The 24,747-nt window shown below is 42.3% G+C and overlaps 1 protein-coding gene across 2 annotated transcripts; it reads right to left on the bottom strand.

The window, feature by feature from the left end:
* Nucleotides 1-15,325: 15,325 nt before the first annotated feature.
* Nucleotides 15,326-22,985, bottom strand: MRGBP (MRG domain binding protein). 2 transcript variants are annotated; one of them, XM_074210430.1, is made up of 5 exons: nucleotides 22,692-22,985; nucleotides 21,186-21,307; nucleotides 18,432-18,513; nucleotides 17,782-17,856; nucleotides 15,326-16,732 (listed from the first exon to the last, which is right to left on the bottom strand). In XM_074210430.1, the coding sequence occupies exons 1-5, from the start codon at nucleotides 22,921-22,923 to the stop codon at nucleotides 16,542-16,544; spliced, it is 702 nt and encodes a 233-aa protein (XP_074066531.1). In that variant the 5' UTR covers nucleotides 22,924-22,985; the 3' UTR covers nucleotides 15,326-16,541. The 2 variants fall into 2 exon arrangements, with proteins under 2 accessions (XP_074066531.1, XP_074066532.1); XM_074210431.1 differs by having other exon boundaries at nucleotides 17,794-17,856.
* Between the last annotated feature and the right edge of the window lie 1,762 nt (nucleotides 22,986-24,747).

Here is a 24,747-nt window from a genome sequence, read left to right as displayed (position 1 = left end):
AGAGAGAGAGAGAGAGAGAGAGAGAGATTAAGACAAACTAATAAATAAATGAAAAGGCATTGATGAAAGCTTAATGTGTACCAGAGACAATGCTAAAGACCTAGGATACAAAGATAAAAAAGCAGGATGGCTCTTGCCCTCAAGTATCTTCTGTTTCCATAGAAGCACACATAGAAAGATTTGTGACACTCCAGGCCCCATTGCCTAAATAACATTCTCAGTTTACTGTTGTTCAGTCTGTAAACACTTAAGAATTATTTTTACATCTTTTTGCATCCTCCACCACACCAGGGGGGCACTCAATACAGGTGAAGCTAGGTAATGGAGAGTGGGTTGAGCTTCAAGTCAGGAAGATAATACCTTAGACATTAAATAGCTATTAGATCCTTGGTAAATCATTTACTCTCCCAGGCCTTAATGTTTCCCAAAAAGACCATGACATCAGGGAGGTGATGCCCTGACAAGCATATGAATTGGATTTGAATGATGGGATGCTGTGCTAAGTCACCAACCTCACTTTCCAGAACTATCTAGATTCAGTGGCCAGATATGAGTCAGGACAACCAGAAATGGCCCTTTAAGTGACTTGCCCAAGGTCACACAGGTAGTAAATGTCAGGCTGGATTTGAACTCATCCTCCTGACTCCAAAGCCAGTGCTCTATCCACTGCATATCTAGCTGCCCCAAAGGATAGAGTTAGTGTCTAACATTCCTTCCAGGTCTAAATCTTTAATCCTGTCTTTCCATTTTCCTAGTTGTTTCAAATATGAGTTTATTCAATTCAGCTAACATGTATCAAGCATCTTCTATGTGAAGGCACTGAACAGTGGATTTGAAGAGAAAAATGAGAAGTCTTTGCTTTCAAGAATTTTACATTCTATTGACAGTATCTTCGCACCATCTCTCAAACAAACTTGTTTCCTCTCTTCTGATACTCTCACTGCTCACATTTCCTATCTACCACTAGTCTACTGGTGGGTCTACCTTCCACCAGTGCCTCCCCACTCCAATTTATCCTCCATTCAGTCACCAAAGTGATTTTCCTAAGAGGACTGTCTGATTGTGTCACTCCCCCTTCTCAAGAAACTCCAGAGGCTTCCCAGCATCTTCAGTGTCAAGCATCAAGCAACCCTCTGTTCAGTATCCAAAGTCTTTCTAACTTAACCCCCTCTTATTTTTCAAGTCTTCTTACATCGAATTCTTCAGCATGTACTCTTCAATCCAGTGACTTACTAATATGTCTTAGCTAGAAACACTTCCTCTGCCTATATTTCCCAGGCTTTGAACCTTCTCCCTCCACAACTCCACCTATTGATCTCCCTGACTTCCTTTAAGTCCCCACTAAAATCCCATCTTTTATAGGAAGCCTTTTTTCAATTCTTAATTCCAGTGCCTTCCCCCTGTTGTTTCCTGTTTATTTGCATTTGTACATATTTGTCTACTTAGACTGTAAGCTCCTTGTGGGCAGGAAATGTTTTTGCCTCTAATCTTTTTGTAACCCTAGTGCTTAGAACAGCATTTGGCCCATAGAAGGCACTTGAGTGACCACCACCATCATAAAGCGGAGGTGGCTTCATCACTTCAAATACTTCACTGGATCTCTTGAGTCATCAGTGAGGTGCTCCTGTCAATGGAACAGATTGCAATCCATTCATCCTTACCTGTCCTCATGTCTGGAGGGGATCAATGTCTACCTGGCCATATTACTAGCCTATCTTCTCTTCCTATCAGACATTTTCTTGCTGTTCTTTCATCAGCTTTCCTCATGAGTTCCATGTTGCTGATTGTTCTCCCATATACTTCTCTGTCAATTTTGGCATGATAATCAACTTTAGAACATTGTCTGCTATGCCCCAAGCCCTGTGGTGAGCATGGAGAAATACAAATACAGTCCCTTCTCTCCAGGAGCTGATGAAGACTATACAAAAGGAAGCTGGAAGGGGTAGGAGAGGTGGCCCATTCAAGGACGGGAGGAAGAAGTCCAGAAGCAGTGGTGTTGGAGCCTGTGCTGGATTTTCTTTCAGAGAATTTGTGGAGATCCTGCTCTGGCCTCCAGTCACAGGGTCCCATCCAAGGGGCAGAGGGTTCCAATAAGAAGGAGCACTGGGTTGAAACAGTCTTGCAGTAAGAGATTTTCCAAAGGTAAATCAATGGTGGGCCATGCACCTCAATACCAAGTGGCAAGATGTTATTTAAATATGGGCTTTTGTGGGAAGTTTGGGGGAAGGAGATGGTTCTTATTCTTATTTTTATAACAAGGATTCACTAGGTTCAAGTTCAGTTCATCAGAATGGTTGGAATAAAGGAGAATATGGGACAAGTGGAGGCAGAGTGAGGAAGGGCGGGGAGACCAAGACAAAGGAACATCCCACTTAAGTTATCTTCCAGAATTTCCACTGGTTCATTCCAGGAAGGAAAAGTTCCTTAGCATTCTATTGCTGCTCTGCTTCCTTGTCAGAGGATTTACTATGCTTTTCTTTTAGGGTTTTAAGTTCATTATATTGCCTGCTAAACCTGTCCCAGCCCATGTATTCCAGCCCTGGAGGCACATTACTACAGATGTTGGTCTCTTTTCCAGAGGCTTTACTAGGAAGTAGGGGATAGGAATGAAAATGGAGAGGGGGAGAAAGGGAGGGAGAGAGAGACAGGAGAGACAGGAACCGAGACAAACACAGAGAGAGAGAGGAGGAGGAGAATGCTGAAAATAGCAACCACATCAGGTGTGGGAGTGCTATTCAGTTTTCTCTCCTGCTTAATAAAGGACTGGCAATCAGGCTAACTTAGCTGAACCATTTGGAGTGTTTTACTGCCCAGTAGTAATGCAACTGACCACCTACTCATACTAAAACCTCCCCCCCCCCAATTCCTGAGTATGCTCAGCCCCTTTTTTTTGGAAAAAAATTTGAGTAAGAAATGTAATAACACCTTATCTCTCCCAGTTTTTATTGCTGCTAGGATGCTGTTAGACTATGACACATGAATATTTGACAAATGGACTAAGTTGAGAGTTCTAGTGTCAATATTTGCACTTAAGGCTTATTTTTTCTATTTTTAATATTTTAAAGTGTAATTTTTTCACAACCTCTACTTTCTCCCCCCCCACCTCCATAATTTTTTGTCACTTTGCAGACCCTTGACCTATGTGAAAAACTATATACTCTTTGGCGTTTGAGGCCTTTCTCAATCTGATTCCTTCCACCTTAAAATTTTTTTTCAGTTGATTTTTTTTACACAGCAGTTAATTTCCCAGTTAATCCCACCCTTGCTATGTGAAGCCACTTTGCAACCAACCCCCCCCCAAAAAAATCCCAAACACACATAAAAACACTTTTAAAGTCTAGATGTAGTAGCTACTTCTGACTGTTATATTACATATCCTTGATTCACTACTTCTCTGCTGAGAGGAGGGACGTGAACCACTATGGTTCATTAAATTTCATAGACTCACAAGAGTTGGAAGGAAATTAAGAAGTCATCTGGTACAAAATCTTAATTTTTTACAGTTAATCAAACTGTGGATCATAGATATCAGTGACCTGCCAAAGTTCATACAGGAACTAAGTAGCAGGATTGGGACTTGAACCCAGGTTTTCTAATTCCAGCATTCTGTCCATTGCAATACATTTGCTTCCATTTAAAATGAGTTCCACTTCTTTTGGGGTTCTTTTAATTTACAATATTGCTGCCATTCTGTGTCCTGTTTTGGTTCTGCTTTCTCTGGTTCTGCTTTCTTAACTCTACACATCACTTCATATGTATTCCTGCTCCAACCTACCTCTCTTTCACATTACCCTCCTTTAAGAATTCTGTAAAGCCATGCTGGCTACTTATGGTGTTCTTTACACAAAACCCTCTGTAAAGTAAATAAAAATGTAAGCTATAGGGCGGCTAGGTGGCACAAGTGGATAGAGTACTGGCCCTGGAGTCAGGAGTACCTGAGTTCAAATGTGGCCTCAGATACTTAATAATTACCTAGCTGTGTGGCCTTGGGCAAATCACTTAACCCCATTTTCTTTTAAAAAATCTAAAAAAAAAAATGTAAGCAATGGCAAATTCTTCCAACTTGAGCCAAATGTAAGTCCAATACAAATTTTGAAGTCCTTATCTAATTAAGGGGAGCAGGATATTTCAAACAAATCTCATCCTCATCACTTTCTAGGTTCTTTATTCAGAAAGACCAAAGAAATGCTAAGGAGACTTGAAGAGATTTATACCTTTTTAATGTACAGCCTTGGCAGCAAGGCCACACATAAATCTGTCTGCAAAGTCCAAGTTTGCTTATCAGTTCCCCAAGTTCCTATTCTGCATCTCCCACTGTCTACTCATTGTTCACCATTGCAATGCAAGTTCTGATCACAAGCTCATGTCCTTTCTCCTAGCCTGAACAGTTATGGGGTTGAATTGATAATTCCTAATTCCTAATTAATAATTACCAAATTATTAGTGTAAGGCCTCTTCAATATGTATGAAGGCCGTAATTGAGGCAATGACTGGTAATATGAACTCAACCATTTGGAGTATGCCTTATGTGATTTGGTTGTATTTCTGACATCCCAGGAACTAGCCATCCCTGGGAAAGACAAAATAGGATTGGGAGGAACTGGCTATTCTCCCAATACTGATATTTAATAAAAATAAACCTTAAAAAATAACATAGATTCAATCTATACCTGAAGCCAAAAGAGAATTGGATCCCATTCAACTTAGATGGCTCTGAGCCTTCTTTGTCCTCAAAGGTATAAAAGTTGTAAGCCCCCTCTCCTCATTGGAATCTCACCCATGGAGGAGACGTCCTGCCTGGGGTACGTGGTCTCCTAATTTGGACCTCGAGGGTCGATGAAAACTGGGATTCCCCGACCTGACATCTCGAGAGTTGGTGCTCCCTGAATTGGTGATGGTTTTCTTTATCTTTCTCTTTTATTTTGATTATAGTGTTAATAATCCTTTGTCTTTTATGTATTATCTGCTGTATTGGATGCTACTGTAAGCAATCTATTCCTTGTATTGTATAATTAAAATATTTTAATTTTTTAACTGAGTGAGAGCGTCATTTGCAGGAATGAATCCGAACCTCATTAAAATCACAAAACAGGGGTATAGAACAAAGCCATCATTATGCCAAATCTGAAACTCATTTAAGTATCATAAAGTATAAAAAAGATGTCTTACATATCAAAATAAGAATTGAATGTCCAACTTTCATTATATAACCATAATCTCCAAATATAGGCCTTTTCCAGTTAGGCTAGACCACTGTGATTAAGGGAGAATGATATTCGCATCTAGACCAAATGATTTCCTGTCTCCATGACTTTCCTTAGACTGCATACTTGGAATGCTCGTTCTGCTCACCTTTCCTTTTAGAGTCTCTCAGTTTAATTATGCTGAGTGAAGTGAGTAGAACCAGAAGAACATTACACACACTAACAGCAACACTGGATGATGATCAACTATGATGGACTTGTTCATTTCAGCAGTACAATAATAAAAAATGATTCTAAAAGACTTGTGATAGAAAACACCATTCATATCCAGAGAAGAATCTGTGAAATTGCTGCTGAATCTTTCTCTGGATATATAATAGAATTATTTTTGATGATGGTGTTCCTGAAATGAACAAGTCCATCATAGTTGATCATCACCCAGTGTTGCTATTAGTGTATTTTATGTTCTGATTCTGCTCACTTCACTCAGCATAATTAAACTGAGAGACTCTAAAAGGAAAGGTGAGAAGGAGAATGACCATTCCAGGGATGCAGTCTAAGGAAAGTCATGGAGACAGGAAATCATTTGGTCTAGATGCGAATATCATTCTCCCTTAATCACAGTGGTCTATCCTAACTGGGGAAAAGCCTATATTTGGAGATTATGGTTATATAATCTGAATGAGCCCAATTCATCTTCCCCATGACTATCCATGAAACACTTCCTTTTCCTCATTCCCTGTTACAATTTTTAAAAGCTAAACTTGTTTCCTCAACTGTCCCAATAAGATATAGCCTTAAACCTTCTTTATATTCTTTAATAATACCTATAATTGATTTCATCTTCTGTACATTTGTTTCTAGAGGATCAATCTGATTGATGAGTTCCTCATGCATACTCACCTCTTCATACATTTCTCATTTTTCCTCATTGAAATAATTTCCCTTTGCATCTCTAGTATTTCATTTTGACTACCTCCAATCCCTTCTCAGTTAACTTCTGCCTGTCATACTCATGGACTTCTGCCAATATTTTTCTGAACACTTGGGAATACACTTTCCTAATATCTTGAGTTCATAGCACATTATGCTTGAATTTCTTCTGCCTTTCTGACACAAATTTGGGAAGAGAATGACCACTTCCCTACCTCCTCTTCAGGATTCCCCTCATTTCTATCAATTCCTCCATTATGATTCAGATTTAGGATTGAATTTCCTCTTGTATCATGAAACTTTTAAAAGGTAAGTCATCAGCTGTTCTGCTTTCAGCTGAAGACAGCTAGTAGATGTTGGTATAATTGAAATTCTCCATCAGTATATTGTGTTTCTGTGCCAAACTTGTGATGTTTCCCAAAATCTTAATATTTTCTCTTCCTATGCAATCAGTAGATAAGCAATTTATTAAATGCTTAATGTGTGCCTGACACTGTCCTAGGGCATCGGGGATACAAAGAAAAGCTAAAAACCTGATCTTTGCCCTTAAGGAGCTCACATTCTAATAAATGAGAGAACATATAAATTAATTATGGACATACTACAGAGGAGGGGTGGGGAACCTTTTTTTTCTGCCAAGGGCCAAAACACAAAAATTACCCTACTATATTTGATCAAATATTTGATTCACTTCTAAAATGTCCCTAGATTTATTGAATTTCAAGTCCTGCCTGTGTAGCACCAGACCAAGGACAGACATCCTTCACTCTTGCTCTAGATAGATATATAGAGATGTAGATATATACATGTATGTATGTATATATAATATATATTATAAATGAAAGATAATCTCAGATGGAAGACCCTAGTGACTGGGGCTAAGGGGAGTGGCAGGGGAATACAGTTACAAAGATTTGGGCAGAGACTTGAAGGAAACGAGAGAAGCAAGGAGGCAGAGAGAGAGAATTCTATACATGTGGGATCAACAGTGAAAAGGGAGATGACCTATTGTATGGGAGGAATAACAGGTTAGTCAGTGTATGTAGCTGGATTGTAAAGAATGCAAGGGATGGTTAGGGGGAAGGATAAAAAAAAACTAGAAAGAGAGAAAGGAGGCAGGTTGTGAAGTTTTAAATAATAGTCTTTTATATTTTACCTTAGAGGTAACAACATCACTGAGTTTTACTGAGTATGTTGGGGGGAGGGTCAGACCCAATTAGCAAAATCAGCTTTGGCAGCTCAGTGAAAAATGTCGTAGAATGGGAGGACATGACATAGGAAGACAATCACAAAGTCATTGCAAAATTCAAAGTGTAAGGGCAATGAGAGCAATTACCTAATTGCCCTGTGTGAAGGGAAAGGAAGGTACAAGAGATGTTGTGGAAGTAGAACTGATAAGACTTAACTGGAGATTGAATATTTATAGTAAGTCTCTTTGTGGTGACAAAGAACTGGAAACTGAGGGGATGTCCATCAACTGGGGGATGACTGAATAAGTTGTGGCATATGATTGGGTAAAACTGTGGAATGTGATTTTGATGCAAGAAATGATGAGCTGGTTGATTTTAGAAAAACATGGAAAAATTTGCATGAAATGAAAAGTAAGCAGAAACAAGAGAATATTGTATATAGTAACAGCAATATTGCTTGCAGATTGTTAACAATTTATTCTGAGTAGTATACATTCTCAGATCAAGTATAATGGACGAAGAAAGATGCTATCCATCTCCAGAGAAAAATAAAAAATAGAAGTATGCAGAGTATTGTTTTACCTAGTTATAAATCTGCATCAATTGATGGCTTTCTCTAGTATAATGTGGGAAGGGAGGAAGTTTGGAACTTAAAATGTAGCAAAAATAAATTAAATGGAATGAGATCAAATCTATATATCTATACAGATTGTTGTGGTAAGGAGAAAGACCACTTCTTTTATTTGTTTTTTTGTTTAGGCTTTTGCAAGGCAAATGGGGTTAAGTGGCTTGCCCAAGGCCACACAGCTAGGTAATTATTAAGTGTCTGAAGCTGGATTTGAACCCAGGTACTCCTGACTCCAGGGCTGGTGCTTTATCCACTGCGCCACCTAGCTGCCCCAAGACCACTTCTTTTAAAAAAGAGTAGAGATGACTGGAGAAGTCATTTGAGAAAGGTACTCTGTAATATGCTCCATAAGAAAAATTCTTTTTTGTCTCTCTAATGACTACTACTCAAATGTTCTTTGCTATGCTTCCAAGAACACTGGTTCTTGGATTTCCTCACAAAAGTAGTCCATCTTAATATATATATATATATATATATATATATATATATACACACATATATGTATGTAATGCTATTTCACCCCTACCCCCTCGACTCTTCCCCATCTTTTCAGTTCTGCTGTAAAGTGATATATTTATTCCTAAAAAATCGTCAAGTCAGGCAAAATACTACATTAAAAACCAGTTTATGGGGAAAATAGCATTAAGACACAATACTCAGAAACTATCTGTAACACACACAAAAAGAACCCAATCAAACAACAGTATAGTTTTATACACATTAAGTGGTTAAGAAGTACATAAATACAATAGTTGCAGCTGAGTGCTCAGCTCCCAGATGGCTCAAAATAGAAAGTTGAGTTGCTGAGAGCAAGAGTCTTGCTGGGGCTAAACTTCAGGGTTGATGGAGGATGGGAGTGAGAGTTCACCCTGATGGTAGAGGGTAGAATGGAGGTTTAGGGAAGAGAGTGGGGTAGATCAGCCCTCAGTCCACAGGAACTATTGCTCCAGAAGACAGACAATAAATGTTGCATGTTATCTGGAACAAGACCCTAAGCTTGATATGCATCAGGAAAGGTTACAGCTTGTGAAGTGATGCAGTTTTCTATGTTCTCTTATTGTCTTTTGAGGATGAAACATAAGCAAACACAAAATTCATTTTATGTTTAAATTATTCCAGAATACATTGATCAGGGTGGAACAAAATTCAGATTTTTAAAATAAATGATACTAAAATTGACTGTATATTGATCCAGAGCAACATATAATTCCAATCAAGTGGTTTCATTCCAAGTCTTAGTGATACCTGAGGTCAAATTTACCCCCTTGTATTAGAGCATCTTTTCTTCTTGTTTCTTAAACTTTGTTATCTGTATAGATATTTAAGATGAAGGATTTTTTTTTTTTTTTTTTTTTTTAGTTTTCGCAAGGCAATGGGGTTAAGAGGTTTGCCCAAGGCCACACAGCTAGGTAATTATTAAAGTGTCTGAGGCCGGATTTGAACTCAGATACTCCTGACTCCAAGGTCAGTGCTCTATCCACTGTGCCACCTAGCCGCCCCCAGGATTGTTTTTATTACTAGTTTCATTCTTGAATTTTTTCCTCCAGTGAATCAATGGGCAATTGACTAGTAATTCACTTTAGCTACTCTTTTTTGGTATCTAACTTGAAATCCATATATGTAGTTTTTATTTTTTATTTTAATCCCTTTCAACTTAATTTCCAAGACACTTATCTGGCTTTATTAGATCTTGCTTCAGCTTTGGCCAGGAACCTGTGGTCCAGAAGTCCAAATCTTATCCTCAGGAATCATTTTCTTAGCTGTTTACTTCCCAAATAAGTTTTTCTCTCATGCATCTCTTGTCTTCAATGGACATGAGGAAAACACAACTTGTGCAGGCAGCACTTTGGTATTGTTTCTTGTCCAAGACTTCCTAATTTTCAATAATACTTCTTAGATTCCTTCTGGCATTATTTATTACTAGAAGTGGGTAGAAGTCATTGATGTGTTAAGTCCTAGTGGGTTTTCTATTATTTTTAGATAGGTACTTCCAAGGAAGAAAAGCAAACTGATTGTTATTAGGGTTACAAACAGGTGACTGCCACCAGTTTCCTTTAATCTTTATCAAGTAATATCTCAGCTAATAGATTCTATGGTGCTACTATATAATACTTTGGAAGAAAAGCAGTCATTTTCTTTTTAAGGGCATTCAGCTCCTGCTTCTGAAAGGGCTTCAGATTTTTTGAATGATCTAACATATTTCTCCATGTAACACCATAGCAAGTTCGAGTTTCATCTTGGTCAGGAGGTAGATAGTATGTTTTATCAATCCTTTGTAGCCATCATTGTCACTGTATCAGTTTAAAGTTAAATTTCTTTACATTATAGTCTCTATATAAATGGTTGTGGTTCTGTTCATTTCTTGGCATCATTTATTCATATTTTTCCATAATTTTCCAAATCTATTCCTTCCATCATTTCTGGTTTAATATTTCATTTAGCTAAGAAAGTCATTTTTCAATTGATTAGAAAAACATAAAACCATTTTTTTCTAGTTCTTTGATATAGCAAGATTTGCTACAATCATTTTTGGTACATAGGCCTTCCCATTTGTTTTTGATCCTTGAGGGATATGTTTAGTACCAGTATTCACTGGGTCATAATTTGAATGATTTTGGGGGAAGAATTCCAAACTACTCTCCAAAATAGCTGGACTTTTTCATAGCTCCAAAAATGTATTAGTGATCCTGCTCTCCCATATCCTCTCCAAAAATGATTTTCCTTTCTTGTCATCTTTGCAAATCTGATGGATGAGGTGAAACTTCTAATTGCTTTTTTATTTAATATTTATTTATTCTCATTTTGTACAAATCATTTTTTATACATTAATATTCTTGTTTGAGAGTAAACAAAATACCCCCTCCTCCCAAAAATATAGACTCGCTTGAGTGATAAAATAAAGGGGAGAGAAGAAAATTAAAATTGAAATTAAAAAAATAATAATAATTGTAGGTATGGCCAGGTGGCACAGTTGATGGAACACCAGCCCTGGAGCCAGGAGCACCTGAGCCCAAATCTGGCCCCGTACACCCAACAGTCACCCAGCTGCATGACATGCAAGCCACCCCAACCCCACTGCAAAAACCAAAAAAAGAAAAAAAAGATCCAAAATAAAATAAAATAGTAATAATAGTAGGGGTGGCCAGGTGGCAGACAGAGCACTGGCCCTTGAGCCAGGAGCACCTGGGTCCAAATCTGGCCTCAGACACCCAACGATCATGCTGCTATGCGGTCCCAGACAGGCCACCCAGCCCCATTTGCCCTGCACCCCCCCAAAATAATAATAATAAAAAATGTGCTTCAGTCTGTGATCTAACACCACCAATTGTGTCGCGGGTGGATCACATTCTTGATAAGTCCATCACAAAAGTTTCATATTTTTCTATCGTTGCCATTGCTGATCGCAACTCCCTCCTTATTTCTCCACTACCAATGTACTATATTTTCTCTCTCCTTTCACCGACTCTGCTGTAGGATTGCTGAGTGGCGCAGCATACAGATCCCTGGTCCTGGGGCCAAGAGGCCCCGAGCCCCCATACCACCCCTTAGGCCCAGCATCCACCTGGCCCTATGGTTCCAGACATGCCATCCAATCCTAGCCCCTTGCAAGAAGTAAAAAAGAAAATGTGTTATATCTGACCACTCCCCCCCCACGGTCGTCTCCTTCATCATTCACATCACCCCCCTTCCCCGTCTCCCCCTCTCCTTCTTACTCCAGATGTCTATACCCCATTGAGTATATATGCTGTTTCCTCTCCTAGCCAACTCTGATGACAGCTCATTGTAAAAAAATAAAGAAAAATCTTATTATATAAAATATTGGCCTATTCCCCCTCTCCTTTTTCTTTCTCCCATTCCATTTCCCTTTTTTTCTATTGACTCCATTTTTACACCATATTTTATCTTCGAATTCAGCTTTCTCCTGTGCTTCAACTATAAAAGCTCCTTCTACCTGCTCTGTTAACTGAGAAGGTTCATATGAGTATTATCAGTGTCATTTTTCTATGCAGGAATACATGCAGTTCATCATCATTAAGTCCCTCACATTTTCCCCTTCTCCTCCAATCTCTATGCTTCACCTGAGTCATGTATTTGAAGATCAAACCTTCTGTTCAGCTCTGGCCATTCCAACAGGAACCTTTGAAATTCCCCTGGTTCATTGAAAGTCCATCTTTTTCCCTGGAAGAGGACATTCATTTTTGCTGGGTAGTTGATTCTCAGTTGCATTCTAAGCTCTTTTGCCTTCTGGTATATTCCAAGCCCTACAAGCTTTTAATGTAGTTGCTGATAAGTCCTGTGAGATCCTGCTTGTAATATTTTCTCTTTGACTTGGGAGTTCTGGAACTCGGCTATAATATTCCTGCGGGTTGCTTTTTTTTGGATCTCTTTCTGGGGTAGATCGGTGGATTCTCTCCATTTCTATTTTGCCCTCTGCTTCTAGGACATAAAATGATGTAAAGGCTTTTCCTGATCATGACTTTCAGATATCCCAATAATTGTTAAATTATCTTTTCTGTATCAGTTTTTTTTCAGTGAGATGTTTCACATTTTCTTCTCATTTTTTATTCTTTTGGTTTTGAAGTATTGAGTCCTAATTTCTTGTAAAACCAGCAATCTCCCTGAATTCTATTGTCTGAAGGATTTGTTTTCCTCAGAGAGCTTTATCTCCTTTTCCAAGCCAATTCTGCTTTTTAAAGTATTCTTCTCAATAACTTTTTTGAACTGTTTTATCCATTTGACCTAGGATAGTTTCTAGCATGCTATTTTCTTCAGCGTTTTTTTCAATTTCCTTGACTAAGCTGCTGACTTCATTTTCATGTTTTTCCTGCATCTCTCATCCCCCCCCCCCCCAGTTTTTCTTCTATCTCACTCATTTGTTTTTCAAAGTCTTTTTTTGAGCTCTGTCATAGCCTGAGCCCAATTTCTGTTTTTCTTGGAGTCTTTAGATGCAGGAGCTTGTGCTTCCTCATCTTCAGACTGAGTGTTTTGATCCTTCTTGGGCTCATATGGAAGATATTTGTCAATGGTGTTCCTCTTTTTCTGTTTACTCATTTTCCCAGCCTGAGCCTGGTTTTAGGGTGCTTCCTGAGCTTTTGGGACACTCCCACAAGGATCTCAGTGTGTAAGGCTCTGTCCTCCTTCTTGGTCTGTGAATGACCATAAGCGCCCCCCCCCCCACCCCAGCCACAGGGCTGAGGTGGGGGGGCCCTGCTGTTCTATGGAGGGGCCTATACTGTGATCAGGATCTGAATGTGGTCAGAAGCCCAGCTTCCTGGTCCAGGGACAGAGCTGGGCAGTCTCTCTGCTCCCTCCCTAGGCTCAGTGCATTCATGCCCTGGGGGCTCCTGCTTACAGGCTTCTGCTTCCTGATCCTGGATCTGGGCTGCTGTGGCCATGCTGCTCGCTGTGCCCTGAGGGCTGGGCTTCAAGTCCTTGCTCTAGCAGAGGGCCCCTGCTGTTCCCCCAAGTTGTGCTTGGTGCTCCCTGGGGTCAGAAAACTCCCTTGCTGCTGTGAGTCGGCTCCCAGTACCCTGGGGCTGCCTCTGCGAGGCTGAAGTTTTTTTTGATTTTTTTATATTTAATATTTTTTATTCTCATTTTGTACAAATGTTTTTTATACATTACCCCCCAAAATATAAACTCGCTTGAGTGATAAAGGGGAGAGAAAAAAATTAAAATAAAAAAATAATAATAATTGTAGGTATGGCCAGGTGGTGCAATGGATGGAACACCAGCCCTGGAGCCAGGAGCACCCGAGCCCATATCCAGCCCGGTACACCCAACGATCACCCAGCTGTGTGACATGCAAGCCACTCCAACCCCACTGCCCTGCTAAAACCAAAAAAGAAAAAAGACCCAAAATAAAATAAAATAGTAATAATAGTAGGGGGTGGCTGGGTGGCAGACAGAGCATTGGCCCTTGAGGGGGCCCTGCTGTTCTATGGAAGAGCCTATACTGTGATCAGGATCTGAATGTGGTCAGAGCCCCTGAGTCCTGTTTCAGGAGCAGAGCTCTGCAGGCTCTTTCTCTTCACTCCCCTCCCTAGGTTCAATGGGCTCATGCCCTGGGGGCTCCTGCTTACCAGCTCCACCTGCTTCTGTTTCCTGGATCTGGGCTGTGGTGGCCAAGCTGCTTGCTGTGTGCCCTGAGGGCTGGGCTTCATGTGCTCTCTCTCTCTGGCAAAGCCCCCCCCCCCAGGTTGTGCCTGGTGCTCCCTGGGGTATAGGTCAGGAAACTACCCTGCTGCTCAGAGGCTCCCAGTGCCCTGGGGCTGCCTCCAGGAGGCTGAAGTTCTTTTGCTTTGGCAAGCCACCCCTCCAACCCAGGGGAGCAGAGCCTTTCTGCTCTTTACCAGGTTACCTTGAGTAGAACTGCCTCACTGGGTTCCTCTGTGGATTCTCTCTCAAAAATTTAGTTAAGAGTCCTTAGTTTATAAGTTTTATGGGAGCACCTGAGAGGATCCTCTCTTGGGGCCATCTTGGTTCCGCCCCCCCAAACCTCTGTTTAAAGAATTTTTTTTACCGTATTTGACCAACTCAGTAACTAGTAGAATTTCAATATGCAAACCCTTCAACTGTTTACTTCTTTTCTGACTTTCTTTGCCTTGTTTCCTTAGCCTTCTTCCTCTTTAGATTTTACTTAATTCCTGTGCCTCCTTCAATTCTCTCTCACCAATCAATATCTGAAACTGGTTTGTTCTTCAGATTTTCCTAATTTCTCCTCTCCAAATTCAGTCTCTGGCTTTGGTTATCAGATCAATGCCATTCTTCCCCCACAAACCCCTTATATCACCTGTACAGTTTCTCTTTATTCAATACATCCTCTCTAAGGAAGTCAGAGGTGGAATTCTCAGCCTTCTCTCCCTAAAACTATTTTGTTGGGGCAGCTAGGTGGTGCAGTGGATAGAGTACCGGTCCTGAAATCAGGAGGTCCAGAGTTCAAATTCGGCCTCAGATACTTCACCACACTATCTTGTAAAAACTAAAGACAAAGAAACAAAAAACTAATTTGTCTATTTCTGAGCAAATACACATATGAACAATCTGAGTTACTTCAAATACACATATGAACAATCTGAGTTACTTGGTAACTTTCTCCCCAAAGGCTCTGTGCGTGGAGATGACTACAAGTTCTTCTTAGTTCTGCCTAAATTCAACAGGCTCTGGGAATGCTAGTAAGCTGGAGGTTCATCTAGCTAAGTCTGAAAAGACACCTCACCCAAAAGGTTCTCGAATGAGAAATTATTTTAACCAGAGTAATTTGTGAAATCATTTATCTTCTTCAGTTTGGGGGAAGAGTACAGGTCATTGGAAGAGGCACTGAAAAATTTACAAATCTTTTATATATAAATTTAACCCACTCTGGCATTAATAAAAGACAATTTAAGGGATTTTTAGTACTTTTTATTCAGCAGTCAAACAAGGATATATTTCAAATAAGCATTTTGTGCCATATCCAACACCAGTTCAACAGACTAAGTTTCCCTCCCACAAAACTGTCATTTATTTGGTCTGTCTGAAACCGTCTGCATAATAAATAAGAACTGCTACAAATGTTCAATATTCCAGCATATAAAACCGAGCAACAAGTATCTCAAAATAGTCATGACCTTAAAACAAATTTCTCAGAAAAAATACAACACAAGATTAAGCTTCTGCAATATTATTTCCATATAAAACACTAGTAAAATATTTTTCTGAAAAATTAAATAATGAAATACGAAACCAATTATATACAGTACACACAAATGAGTCAAAACATCCAATTCTCAGTCTCTCTGGTGGCAAGAAGAGAAGTTCTATCACATTTTGTGATACTAGAAAGCAATTCAGTCAAGGTCCCTGACCCATGAGAAAATGTTTACAGCCCCACACTTGACCTTAAGTGGACAGGTTTGACTGAAGTCTGTAAGAAAAGATCTTATGTATACTTCAGTGGGTAGAAAATTGAAACTTATTTTCTGACATAGCAGTCAATCTTGTCTTTTAGGCTTACTGCTCCTACTTCAAAATTATGTATCTGAGAATATTGCTTTGCTTAGTATATGGTAATTTGTCCATTTGAAAGAGGCCCCCCCTTTGAATTGTCTCCCTAGTTCACTCTGGCATTTACTTTACTATGGTTAAAAAAAAAATCTCGTCTTACAACTGGTTTCAGATACCAAATCAAGGAAAACTGTTAAGAACCTAAAGGGATAGTACATCTCTAAGAAATGTATTTTGACTTCAAAAACACAAAGAATACATAAATAATCTTTCTAATATGTATATCATCACAAAATTCCTTAAGTACATACTTGCAAAGCTACCATTTTACCTTGGGAAATGTGAGACTCAGCTAGAATGCTCAACAAATATCCTACTGCCACCAAGGTAAGCTAGGTTCTTTTCTGAATTCAAACCATATTCCTAGCAAGTAGGAAACACTTCTCAGGCTCTTCCCTCATGCTAATCTTTTCACACTCCCTTCCCAATGATTAGCAAAAATGACAATTATGTACCAAACTTGTCAAAAATTCTTTCCACTAAAGTAAACATCATCAATTTTTTTTCCTTCTTAATCTTTTCTAAGTTATCAGCAACGGCCTATGTTCTCCGACGTTTGGCTGCACTTGGACTAGAGGGATTGCTGTTTGCATTTAAGACCTTTTCTGTGACCCGGTTGCGTTTCCTCTTGTCTGCACCTTCTTTAGACCCAGAATCTGATGAACTCTTTTCTTTCTCTTTGCCACTTGACTTTTCAGCTCCTTTCCCCAAATTTCCTGAAGAGGTAAACACTGAGAAACAGAATTATTTTTGCTATTTCATTAGCCATGAAATGGAATTTTTGGAAAAATATTTACTATTTAAAAAAATTTCTTGCATATTTCAAGTGACCTTTATTACAATTAACATAGCCATACACACAATATTCAGGAAATCTTTTAATGTTCCTTGATCCCTTCCCCCCATTTCCTACTCTTGCTAAGCCATGCTATATTCCATACATTCTATTTTAGAATATAGCAGTCACTTTTGTTCTGGAAAAAATCTTAAGGTTATCCCACTTTTTGGAAAGTTATCAACTGTCCTAATTTTGTTTTTATTACATTTTGCTGCATCAAGTAAACTAATTCTTGGCACTTATAAGTATTTTTCTTAACTAGAAAATTTCATTTTAGGTTTTTGTTGTTATAGGATTGGACTGGAGGCAGATTTTAAATTACATATAGTTCATGGATAGTTGTATCTGAAAGTCAATTAGATATGCTTTTACTTCTTTCCCCCTACCCCAATTCTTCAATATCACCACAATAATCTACTGAAGACCTGGTTAGTGCGATACTACTACAGAGCCAAGAGAAAACTGTTACCACTATTAAGAAGCTGCTCCCTTCAAGTTCTCTTTTGGTGCCTCATCATAGCATAAAAGAGCATAGCAGTTTCATGGAAGGCTACTCCAGGAAGAGTGCAAGCAAGTTCTAACTGCCAGCCTTGAAAAGCTTTAACTAGGATTCTGGTAATGAGCTAACTGTGTATTTATCATGTGAGGACCAGCCTACCGAATCTTGGAGGGGCTTATCAAGCAGGTTGACTGCACCATAATGAATCCGTATCACTAAAAAAATCACGGATTTTTGAATTTTTTTTAAAAAAGAGACACCTCTTTACAGTAAAATAAAAATAGATTCATTAGCAGGTAGAACTTATTCTCCAGATGATAATTTAGAACTGTTTGGGGGGAGGGGGGATATTGATGCTAAACTGCTAGGCTGAATCTATTTTAAATGAAACAGCCTCCTGGATAAGCCAGGTGAATGTGGTATGGCACAGTCTACATAATTACCATCTTCAGTACCAGTGTGTGAATCCATTTCTTCCTTTATTTCTTCCTTCACCTCATCTTCAATCATTATTTTTCCTGTAAAAAGAATTAAATAACATAAAACACTATTGAGATCTATACTCAAATTCTAAATAAGTTTTCCTAAAGACTTGAATGGTACTACTTAATGAGACCCTATTTTGTTTTTTTATCAAATAAAAATCAGGTCAATCTTGAGTGATAGCAGTAATTTTCTGAAAGAAAACTAATATGAATGCAAGCTCTATGTCTGTGATATAAGATCTCTTTTCAGAAGTGACAATAAATCACAACTTGGTTGCTATTTAGTTGTCTTTTTATTGAGCACCAAGCAATTCTTCTGGGTCAGTGATAAGGATCAATGGCCTTAGGCTGGCTTTTTTACACTTGCAAGGACTTATCAATGCATAATATTTTCATCTAATCTTTTTTTTTTAGGTTTTTTTGCAAGGCAAATGGGGTTAAGTGGCTTGCCCAAGGCCGCACAGCTAGGTAATTATTAAGCGTCTGAGACAGGACTTGAACCCAGGTACTCCTGACTCCAGGGCCCGTGTTTTATCCACTGAGCCACCTAGCTGTCCCCTATTCTCACCTAATCTTGATAAAGTCTTAAACTTGAAATTTATTCTTACCTTCTTTGACCTCTTGAATGATTTCTTCAGGAAGGATGAAGTTCTTCTCTGAATTGGGGAATGGAAGAATCTCAGACTCATGCTGAACATCAAATAAAGTACAGTTTTGTTTTTTAAAAAAACAAAGAAAAAAGCTGTCAATTTGGGTATATAATTCAAAATAAAATCTTCAAGAAAAATGCCACCATTAATTAGTGCAACTACAACTAAGTCATTCACTGCTGATTTCAGTAGTATGAAAGTTATGTGGAGTATGAGCTACATATATTTTAAAATACTTATCACTTGAAAAAAGTCATGGATTTTAAAAATACAAAATATCCAGGAAAGTAAAAAGGGACTGAAAAATCAAACCTAAAGAAAAAACAAACTGAAGCTGTCTTCAAACATTAAAAATTGCAAGGACACTGCCAAGTTTTCTTCTGCAACATCAGAGGCAAAACTGTGGTTTTAACTGCAGCAAAATTTTGCATCAAGATAAGTTTCTTGCCTACATATTCTAGCACATCAAGAGAAACTGGTCAAAGCCAACGAAGTTCAGAGAAATGAGATAAAAGTTAATGCAAAAAGGTTAGGGGCCTTATTTTCAAATGTGCAAAAATCAAAAAAATATGAGCTGTTAGTGGAGAGTATATGTGGACAGAAATTGCAAGAAAAAATATATAGCAGACCTTATTTAAAAGGGGGATGGGAGAAGAGATTATAAATATCATGGGACAGAAAATGAATAAATGTGGACACACATACATGCAGAGAAGCAAGAGCAGGTGGTCTTGTCAGAAGACTGTAACACATAGTGAATGAGTAAAAAAAAGGAGGAAACAAAAGAATAAAACCTGAGTTCATTAAAGAAATACAATTTGCAAAGAAATTTATATAGTAAAGGAATTTATATGAGAAAACTATTTTCAATGTTGCTTTCTACTCCTCTCCCATTTTGGTGAACTAGGGTCTAGTGAAGAGCTGGGATTAGAACCCAGGAAAATGGAAGTTGGCTAGTCAAGGGGACCTGGATTGAAATCCTGACTTAACATTTACTAGCTGTGTGATGATAGACAAGCAGCTTCTGTGAGCTTTATTTTCCTCACTATTAACTCTCAAAAGGGGATAATATTGTCACTATCTACTTCATTGGACAACTCTAAGGAATTACTAAAGATAAACCTTAACATACCATTAGAAATGCAAATTTTTTAATTGCTCTGAAATCCTATAAGGTAGCCTTTCTACTACAGTTTGCCTGTTATTTGCCTCTTTCATAGAAGTACATAAAAAAATGAACTGTTAATTCAAAGAATTCCATTCAATAAATATTTATCACGCCCTTGGTCTATTAGAGATACTACACTAATGAAAAAGTGTTTGCCCTTAAGGAGTTTATGTTCTACTGTAGAGAATACATTTAAACAGATGAATACAGTCAAGTCAGACTTAAAGCTGAACAGCACAAATACTACTTTGTGATTTAAACAGCAAATCAGATAAACAAAACATCTTCATAATATTCCAGGCTTATCACAGACTCTATAGCTGCTGTGCTTATAAATGTTCAAACATTCAATTTGGCCTGTGGGGAAACTCCATCCAATTTTCCTCCTTCATTGATTTTGGCCTCTAACCAGTTCACTCAGTTGAATGGACAGCACTGACTTAAAAGATTTTTCACAAAGATAAGAACCAGGTCAAGAAAAGGGTATAGCATAGTGCTTAAAAAGACCACCTGTTCAATACTGTCACACCTTCCAGAAATAAAAGATCTAGCTACATAATGGCATGCTGAAGCAGGTTAGCAAAAAGTCATTGGCCTGTAGGATGCTAGTATTAGGGAATCAACCAACTGTAGAAATCCCAGCTGAAGGAGAGACAAGGGCACTCAAGAGGTCAATGACTTCAATACCCTATTATTTTCAGTCTCTTAAAAACTCTTGGAATTCAAAAATTAGCTTGTTTCTTATCTGAGGTCAGGAACTTAAAGAACTCAAATGAGAAAACATTTTGTGTGTATAGATATATATACATATATTTACATTTTTTTGTCTTCATACAACCTTTGAGGCAGGCCTGTAAGTACCTCTCTTTTGCAGATGAAGAAAATGAAGCTCAGTAAATGTCAGTCTAGACTTAAACCAAGATCTTTTAATTTAACCCATGTTCTTTTCACTGCCTCATACCTGAACATCTTGGGATTCCATCTGGACTGGGCCAGCCTGTTTGGCTCATTACAATAGACTGTTCCATTGCAGTCCATATTCATCTGAGAGAGGAAAGGGGAGTACTGAGACAATTCTCTGAAAACTGCGAAGTTGCGATTTCCTTCCAAGTAATTGAATTTGTGCAGATTCTTAGAAATTATGGACCATCAGCTTAGTATAGTGGAAAGAGGACTCAGGAACACTGGGTTTTTAGTCTTGTTTTTGCCACTAACTAGCTGTACAACTCTCAGCAAATTCCTTTTCCTTTGTGGGTCTCAGTTCTCTCATCTGTAAAATGAGGATGCAAGATGATCTTTAAGGCCCCTTCAAATTCTAACAATCTATTAATGGGTTCCAGTTAGCCAAGTTCAACTTAAATAAAAAACTTTGCTGTTTTACCAACTATACTCCTAAATTTTTTTGGTAGGATTTCCACAAACCCTATTTTCTTATAGCCAACACTCCTGCTTAACGGTCTATTAGTCTGTAGGAATTCATTGGGAGAACAGAATTAAATCCTCTATTAGTTTAGCCCAACATTGTACTGGAACTTACTCCTTACCAATGCTTGCATATCGTACATAGTGCTTAAATGGTCCCAGATGACTTTGGAGGAGATCTGCCTCCCTATGTTCTGACTGAACTTGTCCCTGATGCAGATCATGTGGAAGTGCCGGTTCACACCTGTAAGAGGGGGAGAAAACCCTTCAGGAAATTCGACCTTTTGCTGACTTGAACAATTTTTTTCTTTCTTCTTTATCTTTCTTTGGGGTTAGGGAAGGAGGAGAGAGCCTTCATTTCACAAAACAAGTGAAACAGCAGAGTCTGAAATTGTTTCAGGAATGTTAGTTGTTTCCTTGGCTAGAATTATGCTCGAGCACGAGAATTATTTCCTCTACCAAACTCCTTACTTACATCCACAGCAGCCAGGGCAGGGTAGGTGCCCAATAAATCCTAGCTGATTTAAGTCCTGAATGCAAGTGTAGGCACAGACAGAAGAGGCTCGAATATTTAAAAACAAATGACATCACCCCCCCACACACACCTAAGGAGGCTGGTAAGGGCAATCCCATCTCTCCCCCTCCCCAAGGCTTCCAAAAAGGGCTACATCCTCTCTGGATGGAGAAGGAAACGGGAAGGGAGAGGGAAGAGGAAAGGTGGAGGAGTAAAGAGGAAGAAACTGGGGACTTGGGGATGGGAGGAGAGGCAAGGAAGGGGGGAAGGGGGATGGGGATGGGAGAAGAATCTGGGGCCCTAGGAGGAATGGAAGGTGGGGCATGGAGGGGGAGGAACGGGGGGGGGAAGAGAAGGAAGGGGCACCCGGGAGGGGGCACGCTGGGGAGGGGGGTGGAGGAGGGGAGGCGCGGGGGGAGGGGGGCGGGGGAAGGAGCACCCGGGAGGGGGCTCGCTGGGGGGCCGGAGGAGGGGAGGAGCCGGGGGGAAGGAAAGGGCACGCTGGGGGGCCGGGGGAAGGGGGCGCGCTGGGGGGCCGGGGGGGAGGGGGCGCGCTGGGGGGCCAGGGGGGAGGAGGGGGCACGCTGGGGGGTCGGGGGGAAGGGGGCACGCTGGGGGGCCGGGAGGGAGGAGGGGGCACGCTGGGGGGCCGGGGGTAAGGGGGCGCGCTGGGGGGCCGGGGAGGAGGGGGCGCGCTGGGGGGGCCGGGGGGGAGGGGGCGCGCTGGGGGGCCGGGGAGGAGGGGGCACGCTGGGGGGCCGGGGGGGGAGGGGGCGCGCTGGGGGGCCGGGGGAAGGGGGCGCGCTGGGGGGCCGGGGGGGAGGAGGGGGCACGCTGGGGGGCCGGGGGAAGGGGGCGCGCTGGGGGGCCGGGGGGGAAGGGGGCACGCTGGGGGGGCCGGGGGGAAGGGGGCGCGCTGGGGGGGCCGGGGGGCCGGGGATGCGGGCGGCGGGGGCGGGGCCGGCTCGCCCCTCCCCGCCCCGGCCGCAGCGCGGGCCCCGGGCCGCCCCGCCGCGGCGGGCACTGGAGGCCGCGGCTCGGGCCGGGCCTAGGCCCCGCCGCGGCTCCGGCCCCGGCCCCGGCGCCCCGGGCCGCCCCGCTCGCCCGCCCTCACCGACGGGCTTGTGCCCCAGCATGGCATGGAAGAGGCACACTTCCACCTCGGGGCTCCACACCACCACTTCCTCGGGGGGCCCCGGCGCCGACTCCGCCGGACCCTTGTCGCCGCTCCCGCCGGGGCCCGAGCCGGGGCCGGACCCGCCGCCGCCGCCTCCGCCGCCGCCGCCCGCGCCCGAACCGGGTCCGCCGCCGCCGCTTCCGCCGGTGGCCACCTCGGCTTCCCCCATAGCTCGAGTCGGGCTGAGAGAGCGGCGCCGCTGCGGAGCGCTGCGCGCGCGGCCCCGGCGCCCCCTGGCGGCCGCTCCGCGCCGTGCGCGCCCCCGCGCCTGCGCCCCCGGGGCCGCGCCTCCCGGCCCCCGGCCCCCCGAGCCCGCGCGGCCCCGCCGGCTCCAGCTCGGGCCCGGCGCGGCCATGGCCCCCGCCTGTGCCCGCGGCCGCTGCCGGCCTTCCCCGGCTCTAGGCTCCCCGGGAGGAGATTCCCATCGACAAACGCGCCGTTAGGACGCGGCCCGGAGAAGAAGGCCCGGCCGGCCGTGGGAGGCCGCGCGAGTGGCGGTGGGCGGAGTGGGCGGAACGAGCCTATTATTACCTTCGGGGAGAATCCGGCCTCGGTTTAAAAAAAACGAGCCGCGCGCTGGCCCGCGGCGTTCTCCCGGCGCAGGCCCGAGGCGCGGCGGCCACGTGGGGGAGCGGGCGGGGAGCGGGCGGGGAGCGGCCGGGGAGCCGCGCGGGGCGGCCGGGGAGCGGGCGGGGAGCGGGCGGGGAGCCGCCCGGGGAGCGGCCGGGGAGCGGCCGGGGAGCCGCGCGGGGCGGCCGGGGAGCCGCCCGGGGAGCCGCCGGGGAGCCGCCCGGGGAGCGGCCGGGGAGCCGCGCGGGGCGGCCGGGGAGCCGCCGGGGAGCCGCCCGGGGAGCCGCCGGGGAGCGGCCGGGGAGCCGCCGCGGCACTCCCTGCAGGTGGGGCCGCTGCCAGTGCTGCGGGGACCCGGCCGGGCCGTGCAGAATCCCGCCCAGCTCAGCTCTAAGCCCGTACAAACCGGTTCTTTTTTGTTTTTTTAAGGTTTTGGCAAGGCAATGGGGTTAAGTGGCTTGCTCAGGGCCACACAGCTAGGGAATCACCTAGCCGCCCCTCAAACCGGTTCTTTCTTGACCCTATGCTTTACACTTGGTATAACAGACAGGGCTTAATTGGACTGGAAAAGGGGAAAGACCTTAACCCTTCCAGTCTTTGCTATATGAGACCTGGGTAGATTATTCATCTATCTTCACTCTTTCCCCTCTTTCTCCTAGATAGCCGAGCAGGAAGAACTGGGAAATAAAGCTAATAGAAACAGATGCCTAGGAGCCCTCTGACTAAAGCTGCAAATAGTGTAGAGTTCTTAGAAATTTCAGTTTTCTCATTAGAATGTAAGCTTGAAACCATTGATTGTTTTTATACAGTATACATAGGAAGCACTTAGGAAATGCATCACCTTGGAGTGGCTAGGTGGCCCAGTGGGTAGAGCACAGGCCCTGGAGTCAGGAGGACCTGAGTTCAAATTCGGTCTCAGACACTTAATAATCACTTAGCTGTGTGGCCTTGGGCAAGCCACTTAACCCCATTGCCTTGCCAAAAAAAACCAACAAAAAGTACTAGGTAAAGATTACTGAAAAAAGTAGCACTTAAACTGAGTCAAAGAAATGTTTGTGAAACAGAGTAAACCAAGAAAACTGTACAGTGGCATTCATGGAGAGGAGCAATGCATAAGGAGATTGCAAAGATAGAAAAGTATCAGGAGTTTAAATTTGGTCCTAGAGGGGACAGGAAATCATTGCTATTAATTCATTAGTAGTATGGTATTGACTAGTAATAGATGTGCTCTTTAAAAAAAATCACTTCTGTAGGGAAGAAAGACTGAAGTGAGAGACTTAGGGCAAGGGGACAAGTCTGAAGACTATTGCAATAAGCTAGATGATGAGAATTTGACCATGCAAATCAAAAGAAGGGGATGCATGCAAGAAATATTGTGGCAAAATCTGCTGACTGATTGCATATATGGTCCAAGTGAGAACAA

This window comes from Macrotis lagotis, chromosome 1 (assembly GCF_037893015.1).
Source record: "Macrotis lagotis isolate mMagLag1 chromosome 1, bilby.v1.9.chrom.fasta, whole genome shotgun sequence".
Classification (NCBI taxonomy): Eukaryota; Metazoa; Chordata; class Mammalia; order Peramelemorphia; family Peramelidae; genus Macrotis; species Macrotis lagotis.
Note: the sequence above shows the minus strand (reverse complement) of the source record. Positions and strands in the feature narration are given on the sequence as shown.

Bases quoted from the DNA above. Each gene is read 5' to 3' on its own strand.
- MRGBP (XM_074210430.1), bottom strand. From the start codon at position 22,923: ATGGGGGAAGCCGAGGTGGCCACCGGCGGAAGCGGCGGCGGCGGACCC. The intron at 21,308-22,691 runs GTGAGGGCGGGC...CCCCTCTTACAG, and splicing joins GCTGGGGCACAAGCCCGTCG to GTGTGAACCGGCACTTCCAC. The intron at 17,857-18,431 runs GTAAGAATAAAT...TTCTTTTTACAG, and splicing joins CATTCAAGAGGTCAAAGAAG to GAAAAATAATGATTGAAGAT.